This window comes from Saimiri boliviensis, chromosome 11, assembly GCF_048565385.1.
Source record: "Saimiri boliviensis isolate mSaiBol1 chromosome 11, mSaiBol1.pri, whole genome shotgun sequence".
Taxonomy (NCBI): Eukaryota; Metazoa; Chordata; class Mammalia; order Primates; family Cebidae; genus Saimiri; species Saimiri boliviensis.
Window position 1 is genome coordinate 12,604,189 of NC_133459.1, and position 20,883 is coordinate 12,625,071.

At 42.3% G+C, this 20,883-nt stretch overlaps 1 protein-coding gene across 9 annotated transcripts in view; it reads left to right on the plus strand.

Moving 5' to 3' along the window:
• PRDM2 (PR/SET domain 2) overlaps positions 1-20,883 on the plus strand; it is a 124,705-nt gene that overhangs the window by 67,687 nt on the left and 36,135 nt on the right. For 8 of the 9 annotated variants that reach the window (XM_074380093.1, XM_074380090.1, XM_074380088.1 and 5 more), the window contains 2 exons: positions 9,437-9,547; positions 14,804-19,235. The exons of the other annotated variant lie outside the window; for it this stretch is intronic. In XM_074380093.1, the coding sequence (XP_074236194.1) occupies positions 9,437-9,547; positions 14,804-19,235 (4,543 nt within the window). The remainder of the gene's footprint in view (positions 1-9,436; positions 9,548-14,803; positions 19,236-20,883) is intronic. 9 annotated transcript variants of the gene reach the window in all.

The following is a 20,883-nucleotide window of genomic DNA, read 5'->3' on the forward strand; positions in this document are numbered from 1 at the left end:
TGTTGGTCCATAAGTGCTGAGAGGGGCACAGCTGCGGGCAAGGAGGTGGCCGGGCACAGTTGAGATCTTCCGTCGCGGTGGGATCTGGTTGATCAGCAGTAGTGGAGCTGAGTCTGAAAACCTGTGCTGGACTAAATGTGCCTCATTTCACGGTGGGGCTGAGTGATTAGGTAGCTTAATATCTCTGTAAATGCTCTTGTTTTTGTAAACGCCTGTTAAAATGTGGCCTAATCAAATGCCATTGTCTAGTTTTTGCATTTTTAAGAGAAGCAAAATAAAGGTACAGAATGATTATCACAGCCAACTGCCAAGACATTGACCCTTAGGTTAATACCGGCAGACACTCAACATGATTGTTTAAACTAGATATTTTATTTAAATAATGATGGGTATAATAACCAAGTGCAGTGAACAAGAAAAAGAATATGGGGTTTGTGGTTGGAAAGAGGAAACATTAATTTTTTGTTTGAAGTGATGTGTTGCATAGAATTGAAAGATATCTACCAAAAGGTTAACAGGGGTAATTTGAATGCTGAGCATTTTTGGCTCTTTAATAATATCTGTTCTATTTTTAATCCCTTTAAAGTCTTTATAGCTGTGTGTCCATTGTGGATTTGATATTGCTGGGAATCGTGGTGTTTCTCTGAACGTTTTTTTCTGAGTTGAATACATGAAAAATCATGTATTTTTTTGCATAATGTAAACAAATGCTTATTTGAGAAAATACAGTCAGATAGAAATATCATACCCTTATCAGTACTCTCTCACTGGGAGCCACCTGCCAAAATCTGAATGTATATTCTTTTGATTTTCCTTAAGTTTATCTCTGTGGATACATCGTAGCCTGATTTTATTAATTAGTCATATGGCTTGACCATTGTTCTTATGGGCATTTCTGTAACTAAATGTGAAGAATGAATTTTGAATGTTTTCATTGTATTTTGTTTCATATTTATGTCAGATTTTTACTTCTTGAAAATATTTTAAAACTTGATGTAGTTAATTCATCAGGATGCAGTATTGTAAATTTTGTCATAGTCTTTGAATGGGGAAACATGACTTTCTTTGCTGAGTTCTTGAAGGTGTGGCTGTCCTCTCTGTTTTCAGGGTTGCCAGGCACTGGAAACACACCTCCTCTACAACAGCAACCACTTTGCTTTTTTGGTCGCAGGGGGCTGAGTCCATAACTTGAATTAGGTTCTTTATTTTGTAGTTGCCTCTTCACTATTTATATGTAAGGTTTTCAGATTTTAGGTACATTTTTCAGGCTACTAAAAAAACATGAGAAGGAAGCCTAGAAATTAATTATAAAGTAGAACAGGTCAGCAGCTTGTTTATATGTCATTACTTTCCTAAATCATCTTGTTCATGCCACAGCAGTTTTTGAGGCTCCAAGAATATAAGGAAACTTAATGCTTTCTTATCTTGAATTTGGTCATGTTTTTTTCTGACAGCGTAAAAGCCTGGATTCCTTTCCGACGGATCTTTGCTGTTCTCCCCTGAGCCTGACATTTGGAAGAGTTAGGGGAGCCTGCAGCCTCCACAGCTGCAGAGGCTGTGCAGCAGCCCCCTGGCAGGAAGCAAGCATTTCAGGAATTTATACTGTGATCTGCCGAACTGCAAAATCTAGAACTTTCCACTGTTTCTGTTGGAAACAAAACCTAGAGTTGTGTTTTAATACCATGAGCTACTTAAAACCAGAGAGGTTTTATTTTTAATTTACCTCCAGGATTACAGATAGTTCTTGATGAGTTTAACTGCAGAAAAGGATGTGAATTATGCCAAAAGAGCTTAACAGAATTTTTTACTGTCAGATAAGTTTCAAAATTACTTTCAGTGAAAAAGGCACCTATGGAAGAATGCATGGCATGTTACTTTTATAAATACTAACTGTTGCAACGTCTTACCACTTCAGATCTGCGAGGCTTGCTTTGCCACTGAGGCTTGCTTTGCCACTGATCGCTCCTTGACCAGTTGTAACAGCCACTTGTGATCCTCTGATAACCATACCCGCCTGCTGACATCTCTGAAAGCCTCTCTGGTTGAGGCACATTAATGTCCCCATCAGTCCTTCTGCCCGGGTTTCCCGTTTCTTTTGTTAATGGCATTTGATGACTTCCAGAGTACCAAGTCATTCTCTTATATTAAAGCATGCATTCAGAATTTTGAAATGAACTGTTAATTAGTTACGGAAAACTTAGCTTTAGGTATCCATTTCCAGCTTCCCTCTTCCTCTCTGTCACCCCAACTGCAGAACATTAAACTCACATAGGCAGCAGAATGGAAGTCTAATTCCAGTTGACCTTGACCATCTCACACATAGCATCACCTGGGCCATTCTTAAGATAACAACTCTGCTGTTATCAATCGATTCCCCTTCCTTACCAACACAGTCTATTGCAGATTAAAAAAAAAAATTATAGGGCTAATTTAACATGTACTATACTTCTCCCAGTTAAGCCTTTTCATCTTGCTTTGAGAACTCTATAATCTCCAAACCAGATGTATCCTGAGTGGTTCTAGTGCCACAGCTGGCCTGCTTTCACAGAAGACACCTTGGACTTTCAACAATTTGGAAAGCTGTATAATAATGCCTTATTCATACTTAACCTGAAGTGCAGGTAACAGAGGCGACTTTCAAGGCTTTTTTTGCTCCAGAGTGTTCTGGTTCCTCTTTCAGCTTTGAGCATATTGAGTTCAGCATCTATCTACCCTGTTCTCTAGGGTCTTTGCCCTCAGCTTAGCTGTATGCTTTCGTCAAAGCCTTTCTTCAGCCTAGCGTGAAAGCAAGATTCCAGTCTTCAGCTTTCCTAAGAAGGGCCTTCTTATCTAGGGGCAGGAAGAAGAGGAAGACTGCAAAAGAGAGAGGTTCTAGATCGTAGTGTCCTAAGTCTGGGAGGAGGAACTCCAAGAATGAAAGAAATACCAAGTTGTCGGATGTGAAAGAGAAACTTGAGGCAAATAAAGCCTGAAGAACTGTTGGGTTTTGTAATTACAGTATCAGTGGTAACCATGGGAATTGGATTCCTGTAGAGTAGAGAGGGTGGAAGTTTAGGTGCATGGATGAAGGACCGACGTAGGGCAGACGAACTGGAGGCAGCAGGCACAACCCACCTTGGTGAGGTGGTATCAGCCCTGTTAGGAAGCCTGTGTCCTCCATGACCTTCCATGGTACAACTGTGCAAATCTCCCAGTTGGAGTCTTGTCTGATTTGGAATCAACTGTGTATCTGAGTAAGATGGTGAGCTCCCCAAATGAAGATCGGATGGACCTAGCTTCTGTTTACAGATATTTAATTCTGATTTTATCCTTCAGAGTTGGATAGCTCCCAGCGAGGAGGCAGCACATGTAGAGTTACATGGAATCTTAAATTTAATTCATTTAAATCACCAAATACATAAGACTTCACTGTTGTAATGAATTTTTAATGTAACTTGAGCAAGTCTCCCAGAATTTTGCATTCTCTTTACTGCCTGAACATTTTAAAGTGAAATATTATTCTCTAGAATTTCCTGGTGTTGTCTGTCCAGTTTATTAGGATAGTAGAACATAGTCCAGACCTAGGTTAAATTTTTCATGTGATGCTTTAGGCAATTTTGATTTTACAACTCATATCCCAGGCACCAGCAGTATAATGCTATACACTGTCATAGAAAATAGTTGTTATGGTTGTTGAATGTCTTTGTATGGTAGCTATTTCACTAGAAAAATCCAATTTTACTGACATTATTCAGTGGTACATCATGCTTGTTCAGATCAGGGCTCTGTGCTGTTGACTGTTACTTGTTTCTGGCACAACATAAAATAGAAATAAAAAAATGCATTCCAATTTGATTGTTGCCTTAAAAAAAAAAAACCTATAAATGCAATTTAAGTCTTCGTTTTATTTTTTGAGACTATCTCTGTCACCCAGGCTGGAGTGCAGTGGCACTACCATGGCTCACTGCAGCCTCGACCTTCTGGGCTCAGTTGATCCTTCCACCTCAGCCTCCCAAGTGGTTGGCACCACAGGCATATGCCATCATGCTCAGCTAAATTTTTTTTTTTTTTTTTTTTTTTTTGTAGAGATAGGAGTCTCACTATGTTGCCCAGGCTGATCTTGAGTCCCCAAGCTCAAACAGTTTGCCTATCTTGGCTTCCCAAATTGCTAGGATTACAGGCATGAGCCATTGTGCCTGGCCAGTGCAAGTCTTTATGCAACTTTTTTCACTTGCCCTTGAAACCAGTGAAATAATGTATGTAAAGTGCTTTGTAGAGTAAGGTATGCTGCTGGATGCCATGACTCACACCTGTAATCCCAACACTTTGAGAGGCCGAGGCAAGAGGATTGCTTGAGCCCAGGAGTTCAAGACCACCTTGGGCAACGTAGCGAGATCCTGTCTCTACAAAAAAGAAACACAATTAGTCGGATGTGGTGGGACATGCCTGTAGTTTCAGCTACCTGGGAGGCTGAGGCAGGAGGATCACCTGAGCCCAGGAGGTCAAGGCTGCAGAGAACCAAGATCATGCCATCGGCACTCTAGACTGGATGACAGAGTAAGACACAGAGTGAGATTCTGTCTCAAAAAAAAAAAAAAAAAAAAAGAGAATGAGGTATGCATATTAACTTATTACTGATATTAAGAAGTAACTGTAAGAGAAAGATCATTTTTAATATTTTGTTTTTGAGTTTTCTTTTTCTTTCTTTCTTTCTTTCCTTTTTTTTTTTTTTTTTTTTTTTTTTTTTTTTTTGTGACAGAGTTTTACTCTTGTTGTCCAGGCTGTAGTATAGTCGGGTGATCTTGGCTCACTGCAGCCTCTGCCCCCCGGGTTCAAGTGATTCTTCTGCCTCAGCCTCCCAAGTAGCTGGGATTACAGGCACCCTCCACCACGGCTGGCTAATTTTTGTATTTTGAGTAGAGATGGGGTTTCATCATGTTGGCCAGGCTGGTCTTGAACTCCTGACCTCAGGTGATCCGCCCACCTCGGCCTCCCAAAGTGCTGGGATTACAGGCGTGAGCCACTACTCCTGGCCCTTGAGTTTTCATTCTGGCTCTACAGCGAATGTAGTCGTGTGACCTTGGGCAGGTTATTTCACATCTCTGCTCTTTGGATATCTCCCCTGTAAAGTGATTTATGCACTGGGACTTTGGGGGCTTCTAGCAAAATGGATCCATTAAGTGGTAGGGGCATCAGTTTTACAATAAGGGCATGGTGCAGGCCCAAAAATGAATATATTACATTGGTGTTATTCTCATCAACTAAGTACACAGGTAAACATTGTTTTTGGTACGTGAGCATCTTGATGCAGTAGATGACTGCTGATTTCCTTCTGTTGCATTCAATTTCTCATCTTGATGTATTCATTTCTTTTCCTCATGTTCATAGTGTTGTCCTGTCCCTCTGCTCTTCCTTGTCATCATTTCCATTTCACTTTCCTCGTGTTTCATTCCTCTGTCTTTCTTGTCTAGACCAAGCGGAGCAGCCAGCTGGCAGTAGCGCCCTGTAGGACCCCCAGGACCTGATGGTAAGTGCACTTGTGTGCTTGCCAGGCTCCCAGCGGCTCCTGCTCCTCTGCCTCACAGAGAGAAGCTCACAAATTTCCTTCTCCCCTTTATAAATGTCCTTATGGGTTTGGTTTGTTTTTTCTTCTAATTTGATGACATACAGGACAGAAATCAGGTGTCAGAAGAAACCAGTACTGGTTTGAGGAAATGTAGCACGTTCCACTACCTGTTGTTTCAGTATTTGTGAGGGACACCAAGCATGTGTGTGTGTGGGCAGGACCCCTGGTTTGACCTTCTGTTTCACTATAGACTAATTAGTCCTTCTCTGGCCCTGGCCTTCAGTTTCTTTCATAAAATTGCAGGCAGGAAAGGTGATTCTGATAGTCCCTTCATCTCTAGTCTGAGGCCCTCACGACAAGAAGTAACCTGACAGGTGGTTCTCCTAAAGACTGCGATCATTGTTTCAGATGTCAGATAATCTCAATTCCATGAATGAATGGTAGAATCATGATAGACTAATTTCCACGATAAGCTACGTCTGTCAGTGCTCACCAAATTTAGTTTGGTGGTATTGTTCCATTTTTAGAATTGTCGTCTTAGTGTTTTTCGAGTACTGTTTCTCATTTTTAGTTAAGTCTTTGAACTATCCAGTTGCATATGTCTTTAGTGATCCAGAAATGCATTGGTCTAGCCCTGTGGTTCTTAACCTGTGGAAATCTCCACAGGGGACTTCTGGCCATGTCTAGAGACTTTGGATTTTTACAGTTAGAAGGGGCTGCCACTGGCATGTAGTAAATAGAGGCTATAGGTACTGTTAAACATCTTTCGTCGCATCGGACAGCCCAGCGCACAGCCAAGGATTATCTGGTCCACATGGCATTTGCGCTGTGGTCGAGGCGCCTTGATACCTCATAGTGGTCTGTGGCAGGATACCCTCCTTAGTCCTCTGATAGGATCCAGAAGCTATACTTGCTGCAAGTGGCTTCTCTTCGCAGTCAATTAGGTTTCCAGGGTCATGGCTTTTAAAGAGGACAGCCAAGGAGAGAAAAGGGAGTTCTCACTGATGAGGTTTTGGTGGTCCAAAAAAGGACATTTGACATTTAGTGTCAGCTAGGTACTCTAATGTTCTTTTAGGTAGAGAATAAAACTTAAAATAGCCCTTTACCTTTTAGACAGTTATGTGATTTTATTTTGAGTGCATCTTAATGGTATTAAGATTGTACTTTGTTTTGTTAAGATATAAATCTAGACATTTTACTTATTTAATATTCTATTTACATACAGAAGAGTGTACTTTGCGTTTTATACAACCTATAGACTGGGTTTGTATAGCACTTGGGAGGTTATAGAAAAATCTTTGCATTTCTTTTGCAAGTGATTGTATTACAACAAACTGACATCTGTTTTTCTGTTAAATTTTACAATGTGACCCTTCTTTAAATGTGTATAACGTTTATGCAAGGAGTGAAGGTTTAGATTATACCTCTCCATTTTAATTTGTTTTAAAAGCTCATGCTAAGTACTAAGTAAATGATGACTGGTAAGAAAAGGCCACATTCCTTGGCCTGTTTGGGGTACATGAGGTGGTATGTCTTATAAAAATGTCATTGTTTGGATTCAGGGAAAAACTTTCTGAATATGATTTTTGAATCAAGCATCTGTGGGCTACACTAGGAACTCTCTCTTCCCATGGTAATAAAAGAAACCATGAATTTCCTCAGACATCAGCTGCAGCACTAGAAAAGTTATATAGGTAGATAGTAGTTTATATTTGCATTATGTGCATGGGTGGGCGATAAGCATTTTGTTTGCTATCAGTAATCTAATATGGGCTGAGCATTACATACAGAAAGAACTAGCTTATGTCATAAGCATTAAGAAAACTGATTGAAAGGAGGTGGAATCCAAATTCCCTTAAACAAAACTGGATCCCTGAAGAACCTTTGTCATTATCTGATTTAGACAAAGTGCTGTTAAGTTGATACAGGGAGAAAGAATTGTAAGAGGAGGTTATGCCTGTGGAAAGGTGCTTAGATGTTTGTGCCCCTTTTGGAGGGATTGGCTTGCAATTCTTCACCTGGAGGCACGTGTTAGTCATCTCCATGGAGATCCTTTATGCTTGTTCCCACCAGAATGTGGTTCCAGTGAAGTGTGTGCTCGTTTCTTGAGTTCCATTTTAAGTGCCTTTGGAAATGAATGGATAGACAAACTATCAGGAATTTATTTGTTCAAACAAACCCTTATAAATGTAGTGGCAAAAAAAAATACATATATATATCTGATTTCTCATGGGCTGAAGAATTGGATGTTTAAAATGCTATTTTAGAATTTGCTTTTTAAGACTGACAAGCAAAATGACTTTATTAAGATTATAGCTCTTAAATCTTTATCAAAATCTGATGATTTTTTTAGGATTCGTTTTTGCTTTGCATTGTACTTGATGTTTCTACTTTTAATTTACATGTTTTCAATGATGCTATTTTATGTCTCTGACCTCATTTTTGTCTAGTTTACATTTTTAGCTAATTATGCTTCCCTGTAGAGATTCTCTGTTATGGAGAATATAACTTTACATGTTTACAGCAGCTTTAAGTAGTTTCTAGTTTCATTTTACTAATGCAGAGATAAAAGGTGTCAGAGGCTTGTAGTTCTGGAAGCTGGTGGAAGTTGTTGCAGAGAGCAGTGGAGAAAAAGGAGTGTTAAGGAAGAATAGAAATCTGTCTGGCTGCAAAGACTGAAACACCAGTTTCCAGGAAAGTAGAATGCGGATAATTAAAAAATGGAAAAGAAAGGTTACAAATTCTGGTTAAATCCTGAAGAAACTGGGCTTCTGATTTCTTTAGTATTATTACTCTTATGGATAATTATTTCTTATCTTCACGACTTTAGTTCGTTGTTCCAGCTTATCAGAACTATGCTACATTTTAATCTTACCTTCTAAAAGTGTGGTATCACTTGAAATGCAGTGTTTCTGAATTCCATCCTCTGAATTGTTAATGAAATATTGACCTGTGCTGGACCTACAGTCAGATCCCTCAGGGCTCTCAAGAATGCCATGCTGGTGGACAGTGAATTATTCATAATTACTCTGCATTTTGTATTTGAGCCATTGTGAATGTGTATCTTTTGTAATTCAGCAGAATTTCTTCGTCTCTTGTTTAGCTTCCAACAATTATGGGTAATCATGTCTTAGCTAAAGGGGCCCCACGTTACACCATACTCTTTTTCTCTAATATGCTTCTTACAAACAGCCCGTCCCTGTTAGCTGTGTGGTATTGAAATTCAGTACTATTGCTAATTTTCCTTTGACATCAATAGTAACTTTTCGAGAATATATTACCTCATAATTTGATAGTCATTATAGCTATGAAGGGAACGTCATAGCTATAATGCCCAAGATTGTCAAAAATACAAGATTGATGGGTTTCTTTCTTTTCCCCCTCTGTCATCATTTACTTATATAACATAGTATTTATAGTCATTTATTCCTTTCTCTTTTTTTTTTTTTTTTTTGAGATGGAGTTTTGCTCTTGTTACCTAGGCTAGAGTGCAATGGCGCAATCTTGGCTCACCACAACCTCCGCCTCCTGGGTTCAGGCAATTCTCCTGCCTCAGCCTCCTGAGTAGCTGGGATTACAGGCACGCGCCACCATGCCCAGCTAATTTTTTGTATTTTTAGTAGAGACAGGGTTTCACTATGTTGACCAGGATGATCTCGATCTCTTGACCTCATGATCCACCCGCTTCGGCCTCCCAAAGTGCTGGGATTACAGGCTTGAGCCACCGCGCCCAGCCCTATTCCTTTCTTTAGGAATCCAAAGTGGTAATTGCCTAGGAATATATAGTGTGCTTGATTGGATTAATAAGTGTCTTCTTCAAGAATTCAGAATGATAACACGAGTGAATGAATGAATGAATAAATATATAAATAAATACAAATTGTGTTTCAGGGAAGAAAAAATCCCAGGAAAATAAAAACAAAGGAAGCAAAATCCAAGACGTACAACTGAAGACAAGTGAGCCAGATTTCACCTCTGCAAATATGAGAGATTCGGTAGAAGGTAAGCTTGTGATATTGGCCTAGTCTGAATTGGGGTATGTATGTACCCAATGAATTTAACTTTGTATCTCTTTGTATTGTCCTTCTGAGAATCATTTAGGATCTGTACAGAGGTTAAACAGCAAAAAAGCTGCCTAAATTTAATACGGTAAACCGAGCCTTCTGTATTCTGCCTTCCCTTCAAACAATTATGAAAGACTTTTCTTCTTAAAATAAACTTATTCCCTTGTTAAAATAAAATGAGACCAGGTGTGATGGCTCACGCCTGTAATCCCAGCACATTGGGAGGCAGAGCCAGAAGGATCTCTTGAGACCAGGAGTTTAAGACCAGCCCGGCCAACATAGACCCTGTTTCTATAAAATAAAAATTAAAAAATTGACTGAGATGGTGGCATGTGCCTATAGTCCTAGCTGCTTGACAGGCTGACGTGGGAGGATCACTGGTGCCCCGGAGGTTGAGGCTGCATAAACCTCCCTCTATGTTCAAAACTCAAAATCCCACCAATGCACTCCAGCCTGGGTGACAGAGCGCGAGACTCTGTCTCTTCAAAAAATAATAATGATAATAAATGAAACATACTACATGATTGCATTTACAGCATAAAGTTTAAAAACCCTCAAAAAGTGATAGCAAGGACATAAGGAGGCTCCTGGGGTGCTTGTTGTGTTATTACTGATCTGTGGAATGGTCACACGAGGGTATATGTATTTAGTGAGAATTTTATCCTGCTATATACTTAACTATTTGTGCACTTTAATACATGCATGTTTTATACTTCAAATTAAGCATTTACTTAAAATATCAAAGGTCTTTGATTTTTGTATAATGGAATGAAAAGTGTACAGAATGAAGTGTGTTTCTGTTTTTTTGTTAGAATTTAAATTCTTATTTTCTCTCCTCATGTTTCTCCCCTTAAAACTTTCTCCTTTATAGTCCCTCTGATGATTAATATTCTAGGCCTGCCATGGTGTAAGAATCTGAGAGGCATGGATTGAAAGTCAATCAGAGAGACAGCTTGCCCTGTGCTCATTGCAGTTGGGCCACCATATTGAGACTGTTGGGACAGAAGGGAAGGAGGTGTGTCTTAATTTGCCATGGGCAAATTTTTGCAGGTTGGAGCTCACTGGAGTTGTTTATGGTGACCCAAATAGGCAAATTTCAGAAGACAGGTTTGTGACTCTTTCAAGAAATATTAGTAGAGAAAAATAACCAAAATATTTTGGATGCCTTTCATAACCATTTTTAAGCAGTTTGTGATGATAGCATTCATAAAAGATTATAATTTTCTGTGTCATTTTATGAAGCAAGAATAGACAAGTTCATTTCCCAGAGTCTAAACTAAGTTCTGCCTCTTGATTGCAGATCTGCTGAGACCCTTTTTTGAACAACAAAAATTACTGAGGCACTTCACTACCTTTGGTGGCAGAATTAAAAAAAAAAAAAAAAAAAACAAATCTAACAGTAGCCTACTCCCCTTCAGTAATTTGAGACAATTATTTTTTTCCTGATACAACATCAGGTCCCATGAAAAATGACACTTGCTCTTTACCCCCCAGTATGTGGCACAGCTGGTCGAAGTGGGGTCGCAGGCCTCCCCTGAATGTTCCGCATTGTCCTCAGCAAATGGTCTATATAATGAGCAAACAGTTCAGATTCTTCTTTGTGTTCCCAATCCTCCTTTATGTTGAAAACTCAACAGACCACATCAGGTGTGTGGACCCACTCTGGCATGGGCCGTAGTCGTTAATGGAGCTGTGCACACTTAGGTTTGTATTACTTTGCACACTTCTAAATCTGGGATTGTTTACCAGTCATAGGGAAAGACATTTTTTCCCCATCAAAAGAATCCACAGATTTTAACTGAAAGTGAAGTCGATAAAGAAATTTCTGAACCTTAGGGTTGTATTTTCTGTTGTCTCATTTCAGCTTTTGTTTGACAGTGTTGTGGGTCTCTGTTGAAAATGTATTTAAAAGAAAGGTAGCTCCTAATCTGAAATACATTACTACCATCGAACGACTGGTTTCCCAGTTTGTGGAAAGCTCATGGAATTTATGAAATTAGTCTAGCGGGGAGAGAAGACTGTGTCTGTTTAGAAACAGAAACCTCATGGCTAGTAAATGTAGCAGCAGATGGGAAAAAGTAAGGCCAATATTCCTGGGAAAGAGCAAGGGGGCTAGGACTGAATAAGTGAGCTTGCATGAGTAATACTTGGCATTGACCTCTTCCCCACTGTATCCACGCAGTCCCCATGTCCAGTAGCAGGCCTTTTGGATCTTCAGGGTCTGGCTGCTTTTTCCTGCCTCCACTGCTCCTTCCCCTTTCCTTCTTAGCATAGCAGCCAGCATCTTCATTCTAATTCCGCTCTCCAGTCTTGCTCCTCAGCCTCCAGTGATGTCCTTCCCCCATCCCTTCCCCCACCCTGCAGCCAAGTCTCCCAGATGGCACTCTCCTGCTTTCAAATACCTTCAGTGGCTCCCCACTGTCCCCAGATAAGTCCGCGTAAATTTACAATGTTCTGTGTGTTTTGATACTTCCCTGCTTGCTTTTCCTCTTCTGTCCTTGATTCTTGTATCTTTCAGGTTCAGCCTGAAGAAGCCTTTCCTGATTAATCAAGCCCATGTGAGATGCTTCCGTACCACGCTTCCATAAGCAAAAGCATTACTTTTTTATAGTTTTGTTGCTTTCTTGCTTGTGTGTGGCTTCTGTTAAAGTGAAGCTCTTCTATGTGTAAGGATCTTGACAGTCTTGTTTACCTCATTCTGGCAGATTGTGAGTGCTAAGTGAGTATCTGCTAGTGATAGGGGAATAGCCAGGTAATACAGTCTGGAGAAGTCAGAATACCTCTGCCTCCTCCACGGAACCTTTCTTAACTCTCCTAGTGCCTGCAGTAGACGGGCCCGATTCTACAGTGCAGCAAGTGAGACTGTCGAAGCAGCAGCATTGGGGACCATTCCTACTAGCAGGAAACCACGGTTACAGTTTCTGTCTTTAAGAATCTCCTGTTGTCCCTGTGTTTTCTTTTTTCTTTTTTTCTTTTTTTTTTGAGATGGAGCTTTGCTCTTGTTACCCAGGCTGGAGTGCAATGGCGCGATCTCGGCTCACCGCAACCTCCGCCTCCTGGGCTCAGGCAGTTCCCCTGCCTCAGCCTCCTAAGTAGCTGGGATTACAGGGACGCACCTCCACGCCCAGCTAGTTTTTTGTATTTTTAGTAGAGACGGGGTTTCACCATGTTGACCAGGATGGTCTCGATCTCTCGACCTCGTGATCCACCCGCCTCAGCCTCCCAAAGTGCTGGGATTAGAGGCTTGAGCCACCGCACCCGGCGTCCCTGTGTTTTCTTCTAGTCTCTACTCTATTTCTTTTTCTTTACAGGTAAAATCGAAAGAGTTGCTAACAGGTTCCCTGTCTCTTCTGCCTCCTTCCGTGCTCTTAGGAACTCTGTTAGGCATTTGTCCCCACTACTCCACTTGCTGTTACAATCACCAGACCTCTGCCTTGGCAGATGGAATGTTCCATTCTCAGTCTTCATCTTATCCAACCCATCAGGAGTTCTGGACACAGCTGGTCACCTCTTCCTTGAAGCAATTTCTTTACTTGGCCGAAGGGCCACCCCTCTCTTGGTTCTCCAGATACCTTTCTTCCCGCCTCAGTTTTGGAGTCATCTGGGACAGAGTCCTCTCATTCCTGTTCTGTCTGCGTTCACTTGCCAGGTGACCTCATCCAGTCCAGTGCTCTAAATACCTTCTCTGGCCTTCTCTAGAAATTTCTTTGAAATTTCTAGGCCAGCCTCTTTGTTGAGTTTCAGATTCATATAAAGCTGTCTACGTAATATATTCACTTGGGTGTCTATAATCAGGTACCTTAAAACTTCAGCATGTTCTAAGTAAACTCTTAGTTCCCTCACGACACGCACATGTACACAGACCACGGTTGCTTCTCTTGGGATCTTCAACATTTCGTTAGCCAGGATTATTGCAGTTGCATGAATCTTCCTTGTCTCTTCTCTCTCACCACAGCCAATCAGCAGACGCATGTCAGTTTCATCACCAGAATATATCCAGAGCACCTGTAATCCTGTCCTACTGCCACCCCTGTGCCACCATCCTGCCTCTCCTGGAGGATGCAGTGGTTCCCCCCTTGTCCATCTGCCTCCACCCTTGTCACCTAGGGTTCACTATCTTCCTTGTAGTCACTAGAGTGATTCTCTTGACGACCAGTCAGATTGTGTATTTCTGTTAGATCTTGCTGGTAGCTCCCTGTTTCACTCAGAGTAGAGGCCAGCAGCCTCCAAGGTCTTGTGTGAGCAGGTCCCTGTTTTCATCTCTAGTCTCATCTCCTCCCCTTATTTTTCCCAGCTTCCCCACCTTGCCTTACTGACGTCTTTGCTGTTCTTTGAATACATCTAGTATGTTCTTAAGTCAGCGCTTATGCATTTTGCAGCTTCCTCTATCCAGTAGGGCTCCTCCCCCGTAATATTTGCGTGCTTCATTTTCCTCAGATCTCTCCTTCACTGTCACCTTGTAAGCAAGTCCTTTCCTGACCACCTTCTACCAAGCACCTCAGGTGGGCTAGGCCTGGAGACTGAAGTGACCGCAGATTCCCGTTGCCTTCAGTGTGGTGCTCCTGAGTTCTTAGTAACTTGGCTAGGCTTAGAAGAGATGATCTCCAAAGATTGTCTAGCTTGAAAAACTTGTGATTACACAATTCTGGAAAATGTTCTAGCCTCTGAATATAACATTTTAATTAAGGAGAGTGGATCATATACTCCAGACAGACTTCCAAGGATCTAACCTGGTGATATGTCTAGTAATGAACTTTTTTTCAATTTAGAATCATGAGAAATTAGAATTTACAACTACTTTCCTAAAATGTAGTATTGGCTACTCCAACACAATTTTAAATACTGCGCTTTCTGTAAACAGAGTTGTATGTATGTGCAGCTAAACGCAAAATCCCAGTTCCTCATGTACATCCTTGTCTTTTGTGTTGGTGTGTGTATCCTCACTCCCTGGGATATTGCCTGGTATGTAGCTGGTACTCTGTAAATACTTATTGAATGAATAGCTGAATGAAATGGATTCCTATTCCATCCAACTCTATCACTGAAGTATATAAAGTAGAAGTAACTTACTGTTCATCATAATCTCCCTTATGTTTTAGGTGGTAAGAGAAATAACTTGAGTCATACAAATTGTTCACCAAGTAGCTGGTTTCCCAGGCTTCACTTCATGCTTCTGCTTCCATGTGCTTTCTAGGTCCTAAAGAAGAGGAAGAGAAGCCTTTGGCCTCGGCACTTGAGCAGCCGGCCATCCTCCAGGAAGTGGCCAGTCAGGAGGTGCCTCCAGAACTAGCAACCCCTGCCCATGCCTGGGAGCCACAGCCAGAACCAGACGAGCGATTAGAAGCAGCAGATTGTGAGGTGAACGATTTGGGGGAAGAGGAGGAGGAAGAGGAGGAGGATGAAGAAGAAGAAGAGGAGGAAGAAGAGGAAGAAGAAGAAGAAGAAGATGATGAGTTGGAAGAAGAGGGGGAAGAAGCAGCCAGCATGCCAAATGAAAGTTCTGTGAAAGAGCCAGAAATACGGTGTGATGAGAAGCTGGAAGATTTATTAGAGGAACCAAAAACGATTTCAGAAGAGACTCTTGAAGACTCCTCAGAGGTAACATCTGCCAGGCAAATCCCCAGAAGTAAAGAAGAGGCCAATGGTGATGTATTTGAAGCGTTTATGTTCCCGTGTCAGCATTGTGAAAGGAAGTTTACAACCAAACAAGGGCTTGAGCGTCACATGCATATCCATATATCCACGGTCAATCATGCTTTCAAATGCAAGTACTGTGGGAAAGCCTTTGGCACGCAGATTAACCGGCGGCGGCACGAGCGGCGCCACGAAGCGGGGTTAAAGCGGAAACCCAGCCTAACACTACAGCAGTCAGAGGACCTGGCTGATGGCAAAGCACCTGGAGAAAACGTTGCTTCAAAAGATGAGTCGAGTCCTCCCAATCTTGGGCAAGACTGTCTGATCATCAATTCAGAGAAACCTTCCCAAGACACAGTAAATTCTTCTGTTGTAGAAGAGAATGGGGAAGTTAAAGAACTTCATCCATGCAAATATTGTAAAAAGGTTTTTGGAACTCACACTAATATGAGACGGCATCAGCGTAGAGTTCACGAACGCCATCTGATTCCCAAAGGTGTGCGGCGAAAAGGAAACCTTGAAGAGCCCCAGCCTCCAGCAGAACAGGCCCAGGCCACTCAGAACGTCTATGTACCAAGCACAGAGCCCGAGGAGGAAGGCGAAGCAGATGACGTGTACATCATGGACATTTCTAGCAATATCTCTGAAAACTTAAATTACTATATTGATGGTAAAATTCAAACTAATAACAGCACTAGTAACTGTGATGTGATTGAGATGGAGTCCACCTCTGCAGATTTGTATGGTATAAATTGTCTGCTCACTCCAGTTACAGTGGAAATTACTCAAAATATAAAGACCACACAGGTCTCTGTAACAGAAGATCTTCCTAAAGAACCTGCAGGCAGCACAAATAATGAGGCCAAGAAGCGGAGAACCGCGAGTCCGCCTGCACTGCCCAAAATTAAGGCTGAAACAGATTCTGACCCCATGGCCCCCTCCTGCTCCTTGAGTCTTCCTCTTAGCATATCAACAACGGAGGCAGTGTCTTTCCATAAAGAGAAAAGTGTTTATTTGTCATCAAAGCTCAAGCAGCTTCTTCAAACTCAAGATAAACTAACTCCTCCTGCGGGGATTTCAGCAACTGAAATAGCTAAATTAGGTCCTGTTTGTGTGTCTGCTCCTGCATCAATGTTGCCTGTGACCTCCTGTAGGTTTAAGAGGCGGACCAGCTCTCCTCCCAGTTCCCCACAGCACAGCCCTGCCCTTCGTGACTTTGGAAAGCCAAGTGATGGGAAAGCAGTGTGGACCGATGCAGTTCTGACTTCCAAAAAATCCAAATTAGAAAGTCATACTGACTCACCAGCATGGAGTTTGTCTGGGAGAGATGAGAGAGAAACTGTGAGCCCTCCATGCTTTGATGAATATAAAATGTCTAAAGAGTGGACAGCCAGTTCTGCTTTTAGCAGTGTGTGCAACCAGCAGCCATTGGATTTATCCAGTGGTGTCAAACAGAAGGCTGAGGGTACAGGCAAGACTCCGGTCCAGTGGGAATCTGTCTTAGATCTCAGTGTGCATAAAAAGCCTTGTAGTGATTCTGAAGGCAAGGAATTCAAAGAAAATCATACAGTGCAGCCTACTTGTAGTGCTGTAAAGAAAAAGAAACCAACCACTTGCATGCTACAGAAGGTTCTTCTCAATGAATATAATGGCATCGATTTACCTGTAGAAAACCCTGCAGATGTGACTAGGAGCCCAAGTCCCTGTAAATCCCTAGAAGCTCAGCCAGATCCTGACCTTGGTCCAGACTCTGGTTTCCCTGCCCCTACTGTTGAGTCCCCACCTGATGTTTGTCCTTCATCACCTGCCCTGCAGACACCTTCACTTTCTTCTGGTCGGCTGCCTCCTCTCTTGATTCCCACAGATCCCTCCTCCCCTCCACCCTGTCCCCCGGTATTAACTGTTGCCACTCCACCCCCTCCCCTCCTTCCTACTGTACCTCTTCCAGCCCCCTCTTCCAGCACATCTCCACATCCATGCCCCTCTCCACTCTCAAATGCCACCGCACAGTCCCCACTTCCAATTCTGTCCCCAACAGTGTCCCCCTCTCCCTCCCCCATTCCTCCCGTGGAGCCTCTGACGTCTGCTGCCTCACCCGGGCCTCCAACGCTTTCTTCTTCCTCCTCTTCATCTTCCTCCTCCTCTTCGTTCTCTTCTTCATCTTCCTCCTCTTCTCCTTCTCCACCTCCTCTCTCCGCGATATCATCTGTTGTTTCCTCTGGTGATAATCTGGAGGCTTCTCTCCCCATGATGTCTTTCAAACAGGAGGAATTGGAGAATGAAGGTCTGAAACCCAGGGAAGAGCCCCAGTCTGCTGCTGAACAGGGTGTTGTTGTTCAGGAAACATTCAACAAAAACTTTGTTTGCAATGTCTGTGAATCACCTTTTCTTTCCATTAAAGATCTAACCAAACATTTATCTATTCATGCTGAAGAATGGCCCTTCAAATGTGAATTTTGTGTGCAGCTTTTTAAGGATAAAACGGATTTGTCAGAACATCGCTTTTTGCTTCACGGAGTTGGGAATATCTTTGTGTGTTCTGTTTGTAAAAAAGAATTTGCTTTCTTGTGCAATTTGCAGCAGCACCAGCGAGATCTCCACCCAGATAAGGTGTGCACACATCATGAGTTTGAAAGTGGGACTTTGAGGCCCCAAAACTTTACAGACCCCAGCAAGGCCCATGTAGAGCATATGCAGAGCTTGCCAGAAGATCCTTTAGAAACTTCTAAAGAGGAAGAGGAGTTAAACGATTCCTCCGAAGAGCTTTACACAACTATAAAAATAATGGCTTCTGGAATAAAGACGAAAGATCCAGATGTTCGACTGGGCCTCAATCAGCATTACCCAAGCTTTAAACCACCTCCATTTCAGTACCATCACCGAAACCCCATGGGGATTGGTGTGACGGCCACAAATTTCACTACACACAATATTCCACAGACTTTTACTACTGCCATCCGCTGCACAAAGTGTGGAAAAGGTGTCGACAACATGCCTGAGCTGCACAAACATATCCTGGCGTGTGCTTCTGCAAGTGACAAGAAGAGGTATACACCTAAGAAAAATCCGGTACCGTTAAAACAAACTGTGCAACCCAAAAATGGCGTGGTGGTTTTAGATAACTCTGGGAAAAACGCCTTCCGACGAATGGGACAGCCCAAAAGGCTAAACTTCAGTGTTGAGCTCAGCAAAATGTCGTCGAATAAACTCAAATTAAATGCATTGAAGAAAAAAAATCAGCTCGTACAGAAAGCAATCCTTCAGAAAAACAAATCTGCAAAGCAGAAGGCTGACCTGAAAAATGCTTGTGAGTCATCCTCTCACATCTGCCCCTACTGTAATCGAGAGTTCACTTACATCGGAAGCCTGAATAAGCACGCTGCTTTCAGCTGTCCCAAAAAACCCCTTTCTCCTCCCAAAAAAAAAGTTTCTCATTCATCGAAGAAAGGTGGACACTCGTCACCTGCAGGTAGTGACAAAAACAACAGCAACCACCGCAGACGGACAGCGGATGCGGAGATTAAAATGCAAAGCATGCAGACTCCTTTGGGCAAGACCAGAGCCCGCAGCTCAGGCCCCGCCCAAGTCCCGCTCCCCTCCTCATCCTTCAGGTCCAAGCAGAATGTCAAGTTTGCAGCTTCGGTGAAATCCAAAAAACCGAGCTCCTCCTCTTTAAGGAACTCCAGCCCGATAAGAATGGCCAAAATAACTCATGTCGAGGGGAAAAAACCCAAAGCTGTGGCCAAGAATCATTCTGCTCAGCTTTCCAGCAAAACATCGCGGAGCCTGCACGTGAGGGTACAGAAAAGCAAAGCTGTTTTACAAAGCAAATCGGCTTTGGCGAGTAAGAAAAGAACAGATCGGTTCAATATAAAATCTAGAGAGCGGAGTGGGGGGCCAGTCACCCGAAGCCTTCAGCTGGCAGCTGCTGCTGACACGAGTGAGAGCAAGAGAGAGGACGGTAGCACCAAGCAGGAGCTGAAGGACTTCAGGTAAGCGCGGGAGCTGGGGGGAGGGGAGGGCCGGGGAGGTGGCAGTGTCCTTGCCTGCGGGTGTTTTTTGGTTTCTTGTTGCTTTTTTTTTCTTTTCCTGTAAAATTTTGACCTAAACACTTAAGGAAATAGCTGTTGCATAGGTTATAGGCATGAAGGGTCACAGCTTTGGCTGCCTTGAGATGAATAAATAGTTTTAATTTCAGACTTAGGACTCAAAAGGGGTGCCACGTCTTTAATGTGGCCAGGTGTACTTGAATTTAAAACTGTAGAAAAGCTCTCAGAAGTGCTCTGTAAGAAAAGGTGAAATCCTCTCAAACTTCCTTCATATCTTGGGTAATAGCTCAGTGTCACGTGTCTTATTTCCTGATCATAGGTCATTTCTTAGGTGAAGACGGGTCACAAGTTCATTAGAAAACCATGTTACAGTCTTGTTTAATATGTCTGTGACTTCAACATAGATCAAGTACCTGAGACTTTCATTGACAATGTTGAAATTTTAACAATTTAGGCCGGGCGTGGTGGCTTATGCCTGTAGTCCCAGCACTTCGGGAGGCTGAGGCGGGTGGATCACCTGAGGTCAGGAGTTTCTAGACTAGCCTGGCCAACGTGGCGAAACCTCATCTCTTTAAAAAAAAAAAAAAAAAAAAAAATATATATATATATATATATATATATATATTTATATATATAAATAAAATAATTTATTGCATTGGTAAAAACAAAACATAGTCCTTTAAAAGGCCTTATGCCCTGTTCCCCACCTCCTCAGCTCAGCCATAGGACAGTAAACAAGTCAGGTTCTGGATGGGAGGCAGAGTAGGAGAGACGTGCTGGGAACTCTGGACAAGACCCTTGTGGCTCTTTCAGGCCTGTGTGATACCCAGCCTCATTTGTCAGTGCCTTTGTGTCCCTGGTCATGATGGTAGGATTCGTCCTAGATTTGAAGTGACCTTACTGCTTTATTGCATGTGCTTCCTATGTTAAGAACTGTTTTCAGTGACAGATGAAGAGAGACGGCAGTGGTAAATTTGTTATATTGGATTCTCACTTTCCCCTTTGTCCAAAGTGGATATGCGTTCTTGGAATTCTTGCTGTTTCTGAATAATGCCTGTAGGTCAGTCTTGTGTGAAATTAATTACTCTTATCAGATAGCATTTCTACGGAATACTTTTAAATTCTGTCTTTTCAGAGTATGCCACCTGACCTGACTCTAGGCTTCCATGGCTATAGCTTTGGTGTCTGAAAATTCTCTGGTGTTTGAAGCAAGCAGAATTAGGGATAAGTGTGGGCGTGACTGCTGTTTTGGAGAGGTCATGAGGACACAGGGGTGCCATTAGCCCTGCGTAATTAATCAGGTAGAATTTTTAATGCTGGCTTGCCTTAAATCACAGCTGAAGAGAGAAGACTCATTAGCCAAGGCCGATTTGAATGATTTACTGTAGGATTAATGGTTCAGATTTTTAGAAAGCCACTTCATAAATGTTTTAAATATTTAGTTGCTATAGGTCTGACCAATGATCAGTCTCTGGCCACGGCACATGCATAGGCAGCATCTTGGAGGTTAGTGCTGGTGAAAATAAGCACCTGTGTTATCAGCTGTCAGAGCCGCTTGCCTTTAGTCATTGAATTGTGCACCTGTTTGCAC